Below are 6,214 nucleotides of genomic sequence, written 5' to 3'. Positions count from 1 at the left end.
ACCTATCTATCCCGCAAAACCCCAAAATTGCGATCTTTGTTCAGCTGAATACACCAATCACATCTCGCTTAATACCGCAGCACTTGTCTCTCTATGGTTCGGAACAGATGAACATACGTGTGCTTTGAAAGGTCACACCACAAGGAACAGCAAAACCGCCAATGATCGTCAACCCAAATGGCACTCTTTGAACGGAGGGTGTCGACTCATCTGATCACGAAGTCATTTAAAATCAAAAATCATTATGTGCCTAGCCAAACTGTGCACATATCCTAACGTGGCAAAGGATTCAAAAGAAACCATGTGTTAACCTTTCACAACACTGGCTTTGTAAAAACGGAACGATTTCGTTATTGTTCCAAGAAATTCCGATATGTTCATACAGGCCATTTCAAGGGGAGCAATGTGACTAGCTCCAAAGTACCAGGTCATTCGGAGTGAGTAACTGTCATTTTTTAGCCTAACATTCCGTGAAGGACGTTGATTTTATTACTGAATGAAAAAGGAGTACTTTGTAGTTTGTACTCGCGCGGTTCTTGTAATTCTGTAATCGGCCAAAACCTTTGCAAGGTGCTAGATTCGTAATTCACTCCAAATTGCATGCAGGAACATGACCATTTTAGTGGTCGGTTTTTGGGACCGCCACAAATTTTGTGTAATTTTTTCGGTTTTAACTCTTTAGCTAATCTGTTATAAAGGGTATTATGTGGATTCCCCAGAATTTAACCAACAGAGGCTAACCTTGTGAGTAGTTTGCTTTATGAAAATGGACTGCGACATTTCGAATATCGTGCCAACTGAATCATGAGGCGGCCTGTGTGCAGCTTCAGTTGAGTCTCTAGTGAAAACATAATTGATTTGCAAACGAGTGTATTTCTCGAAAACAGTCCAATTTGGGTTCAAGTTAAGGTTCACGGAAACTCCGGGACTGCGCCTGCCTGATGAGCCCCAAAAAGGGCGAAACCGGTCGTGGGCTATCGAAGAGTTTTTAGCAACCTTGTGAGTAGTTTCCTTTATGAAAACAGAGGCCAACCTCATTTGTTATGTCCAGCCAGATAGATCGACAGGAGGCACCGATTGAAGTAGAAAGTACTACGCACCTCCCATTCCTTTTGCAAAACAGTATCTTCTCGTGTTACTTTCAGCATGATTTGTTTCTTTTCAACGCTATAAAGTCACGACAAACTTCCTATAGAGATCATTACTTTGTCCCCTGTTTAGGATTAAAGTGAGTGAGCAGTGCGCACCCAACTGTGCACTGATGATGTCTCCCCGTTCGATGACGATACCTTCGCGAGTTAATTGCCAAGCTTGGCCAACAGATCATCAGCCAATAAGCACACCCAAGTTACCAGTATCTCAACATATTATCACTTATGATCATTGTGGATTCGCTTTACACATAGTATAGGTAGCTTCACAAACAGGCTTTTCTACGCTTCATTCAGTGGGGTTTTTGAGTCTCCTGGTGATAAAAACTAAGCGCACATGTCTCGCGTGTTTTCTCACTTGCTGTTCGCACCAGCTCACTCTGGGGGCTTTGAAGGGAGCTCCCTAGTGTGGAAATTAAGCTCTGTATGGGATGACATTAGACTGAAAACTGGTATTAATACAAGCTACAAGTTACGTTCATTATGATGAACTCAGTCTGCCCTCAACGTTTTTTCCCCGGAACATATTATTAATCGGTAGGATGATGGGCAATAAGATCATAAGGCAAGAGATCAGTCCTGAAAAAATGGGGACACTGAGTTGGGTGCTGATTTTTTGTTTGGTCGTTGATGGTTCAATGTATGCACATTATCATTCTAGTGTTTGAGGAAATCCGGAATTTCGAGGACTTATTTGCTGAGCATTGAAAAAGTTTGCAAATATGTGTGAGACCGATGGATAGACCAGTGAAACAGCAATCTAGATGGACAAATGTGAGACACTGCTGAAGACACATCAGTACTAAGATAACCGCCAGTTAGTTCAACACAAACGCCTTCACAAAGGAACGCGAATGTCTTCGATAAATACACTCATTTGCAAATCAATTTGGTTTTCACGAGAGAACTCAACTGAGTCTCTCATTTATTATATTCTACAACTTAATGTGCTGCACACAGGCCGTCTCATGTCTCAGTTGGTACGATATTCGAAGAGTTTTCAACAACCTTGTGAGTAGTTTCCTCTACGAAAACGCGAATGGCCTTGTACAATGTAGTTGGATCTATTTGCCCACTGAAGAATCCTGGTAGAGTGATTGGTATGCACCTCTTACTTTCAGGCGCAGTCCGATCAGCTAAACTGTGCCTCTGGAAATGCCCGGATAAAGGAGGAGATTATGCACGTACGTCAACTCATCGGGGAAAATCAAAAGGCCTTATCCAGCATTGTCAAAGCAGTTTCACAAATGCAGGACCAAGTAAGTCATTCAAAGTACAATTGGGCAACTTTCATTGTTTCTTTTAAAGCCGCGATGCCCATTTGCTTCCCAGTGCAAAGTAGAACTAGATGCCATTGAAATTTCTGTAAAGATATAGGGTGGAATGTATTTGCAGGCAGCGCGGTGGTGTGAAATCGACAGTATGAAATATTTGTCCCGAACACAGAAGAGCTTTCTTAAGGAAGTGCTTCAATCTAGTGGCCTACTGGTTTGTCTTGACTCACCTCTTTGCTATCACCCAGATAAACCTGTTATTGATGAATGAAACATAAACACTTTTTGCCAAGAGACGATGTACGTGAGCGGACATATGCTCGGGGTTTATAAAAATGCAATACCCATGTGTTTACCGCGCCTGGAACATATTATTAATCGGTAGGATGATGGGCAATAAGATCATAAGGCAAGAGATCAGTCCTGAAAAAATGGGGACACTGAGTTGGGTGCTGATTTTTTGTTTGGTCGTTGATGGTTCAATGTATGCACATTATCATTCTAGTGTTTGAGGAAATCCGGAATTTCGAGGACTTATTTGCTGAGCATTGAAAAAGTTTGCAAATATGTGTGAGACCGATGGATAGACCAGTGAAACAGCAATCTAGATGGACAAATGTGAGACACTGCTGAAGACACATCAGTACTAAGATAACCGCCAGTTAGTTCAACACAAACGCCTTCACAAAGGAACGCGAATGTCTTCGATAAATACACTCATTTGCAAATCAATTTGGTTTTCACGAGAGAACTCAACTGAGTCTCTCATTTATTATATTCTACAACTTAATGTGCTGCACACAGGCCGTCTCATGTCTCAGTTGGTACGATATTCGAAGAGTTTTCAACAACCTTGTGAGTAGTTTCCTCTACGAAAACGCGAATGGCCTTGTACAATGTAGTTGGATCTATTTGCCCACTGAAGAATCCTGGTAGAGTGATTGGTATGCACCTCTTACTTTCAGGCGCAGTCCGATCAGCTAAACTGTGCCTCTGGAAATGCCCGGATAAAGGAGGAGATTATGCACGTACGTCAACTCATCGGGGAAAATCAAAAGGCCTTATCCAGCATTGTCAAAGCAGTTTCACAAATGCAGGACCAAGTAAGTCATTCAAAGTACAATTGGGCAACTTTCATTGTTTCTTTTAAAGCCGCGATGCCCATTTGCTTCCCAGTGCAAAGTAGAACTAGATGCCATTGAAATTTCTGTAAAGATATAGGGTGGAATGTATTTGCAGGCAGCGCGGTGGTGTGAAATCGACAGTATGAAATATTTGTCCCGAACACAGAAGAGCTTTCTTAAGGAAGTGCTTCAATCTAGTGGCCTACTGGTTTGTCTTGACTCACCTCTTTGCTATCACCCAGATAGACCTGTTATTGATGAATGAAACATAAACACTTTTTGCCAAGAGACGATGTACGTGAGCGGACATATGCTCGGGGTTTATAAAAATGCAATACCCATGTGTTTACCGCGCCTTCAGACGGCTGAGATTGAAACTACATGTTTCTCAGTCTAGAAATTTCACACAGTGAAAGCACAGCCAACTCAACATCAGGTGGGAATTTAGTTATTGCACTGCGTTGCATTAATGACTGGTCCAACATCCTGACCGGACCAATCAATTTTCAAATTCACGTAAAAACGCATCAGACAGATGCGTTAGTGCACCGACCCGACGTACGAAAACAACCGTACTAGCTAAAAAAAAGTTGTGAATTATGAGAACTGAATGTGTGCTCCTAGCCAAAATTCCACTAGTTTCAATCCTGCTTTCCGAATTTTCTGTCACCCGTGAGTAACGAACGGAACTGGTCCACAGCCCGTGATGGAACATTTTCTCATAGATGGAACAGCTATTTAACCATCTAACGATTGAGGCACTCTTTCAGAAACCGTCTAGTTTGAATTTCATCTGAATCTCTCGTTCATGATGAGCCCCAAGAAAGGCAAAACAGGTTAGGGGTGCCAGACAGTTTACGGCAACCGTATTAGCATTCTCCTTTGAGGTTGGTTTATAAATTTTGTGATCTTGGATGGGTAGTCCCGATGCGTACTGAGCCTTTTCTATTGCCACGCGTTGTCACAATTAGATAATTATATAGTAAGTTATTTTCACAAAACTCACTTGTGAGTATGTAAACAGTCAGTTTACATTCGGTCATGCAAAGTCAATGAAAGTCTTTGAACACAATACCAACTTCAACAGACTGAGATTTCACGGAACATGTTTTTTTAAAGGAGCGTCATGATCTTCATCGCTTAAGCTCGGGTACCTGTTGTTTTGTATAGGGTGGGAACAGCACCGTCAAATGAAATTTAATTTAAACACAGCATCCATTACAAAGGTGGAACATATCAGTGAAAGGATAGGATATGGGGGGGGCTCGATGCGTTTTGGCGCTCGAAAATGGCTTTGCCGTCCACTATTAACTGAGCTATGGTGGATACATTAATAGACGTAATACACTACTCATGAGGTTGCTGAAAATCCTTCGACAGACAACCATCGGTTTCGCACTTCCTGGTGCTCATCAGGTAGGCACATTTCGAAAGTTTTCTCCAACCTTGTGTTTCTACTTAAATCTGAATTGCCCGGAAGTTGCGGGCTAAAACTTTATACGCTAGACTGCGATCAACAATGTGACCAGTCGATAGAAGGTGTTCATCGATCGGTGAGGCAAGTTTTCGGGTGTTATCTCGCAGACCATTGGTCGATCGACCAGTCAATAGACTCAGGTGATGAGGCATAAATTCCGAGACACGCTCGCATAAGCGTCCGACTGTTCGATCAAAGTTAATTTCACCGTTACTGCATAATCCACCCCATGTAATTTACGATATATAACTGTGTTTGGGCGGGCTCTCCCTGACTACAGTCCGATAAAACCTACTTTACTTTTTACTGATTTGTCATATTCACGCTTAGGCCGCGGGGTGCTGTGGAAGTCGATAAATTTATTAGGGAAGCCGTTCGGAAGCAACGTTTTTAGAACCATTCTTCCTAGAGAAAATCGGTAGTACAATGCGTCTGGTTCGTGCGACCAGGCTTTCTTTATAAGATAAAGGAGTAAAACTGGAAGACTGCAATTACTGCGCGATCCTTGTGGGCTCAACACACACAGCGCTTAAGTGTGTCGTCCCTGTGCACAGTCGTACGAACATCCTCACTATTCAAGTGTATAATTCCCAGAACTGACCACATATTGGCCTACACAGTGTTTCACGAGATAAAGTTTCAACCCTGGGCTATCTTTTTACAAATGCTATAAACCAAGTTGTGATAGCCCGATGGACTGCCGGTCTTTAGAATCGCCAGACCAGTGCTCTTCGCATTCGTCGTTCCTCACTATTTATCTCTATGAAAGCTATCTACAATCATCATGTGACGTTGTTTATCCTTTCAGGTTGTAATGCTTAATGGGAATATGGAGCAATGGATTTTGGCACAAGCTGGGGGACGAGAAATCCGCACCGTGTTTGTCGAAGAACGTTCATCAACATCCAAATCACGACGTAAGGATCGGCGTGAACGGGAACGTGAAAGAGAACGCGAACGCGATTGGGATACGTTTGTTCGGGACGTATAACAGACGGCACTCAGATGCTTGCCTAACGTCTAGCATAATTTATCATTTCCACTTCCAAGAGAAATATGATTATCCAAATAGCGCCGGGCGTCAGTTTCTCTCTCCCCAGTTTTACCGCTCCGCACACCATCGCACACACACACACCCACAGTGACATTTATTCCTCCTGCACTCACAAACCGAATATCTGGTGGGGG

At 42.7% G+C, this 6,214-nt stretch overlaps 1 protein-coding gene across 1 annotated transcript in view; it reads left to right on the top strand.

Moving 5' to 3' along the window:
- T265_05132 (hypothetical protein) overlaps positions 1–6,214 on the top strand; it is a gene marked incomplete at both ends in the record, with an annotated part of 12,832 nt that overhangs the window by 1,928 nt on the left and 4,690 nt on the right. Inside the window, 3 exons of the mRNA XM_009170056.1 lie at positions 2,273–2,410; positions 3,391–3,528; positions 5,835–6,011. Coding sequence (XP_009168320.1) covers positions 2,273–2,410; positions 3,391–3,528; positions 5,835–6,011 — 453 coding nt within the window. The remainder of the gene's footprint in view (positions 1–2,272; positions 2,411–3,390; positions 3,529–5,834; positions 6,012–6,214) is intronic.

This window comes from Opisthorchis viverrini (genome assembly GCF_000715545.1).
Source record: "Opisthorchis viverrini unplaced genomic scaffold opera_v5_96, whole genome shotgun sequence".
NCBI lineage: Eukaryota > Metazoa > Platyhelminthes > Trematoda > Opisthorchiida > Opisthorchiidae > Opisthorchis > Opisthorchis viverrini.
This window is presented reverse-complemented; position numbering and strand designations above follow the sequence as displayed.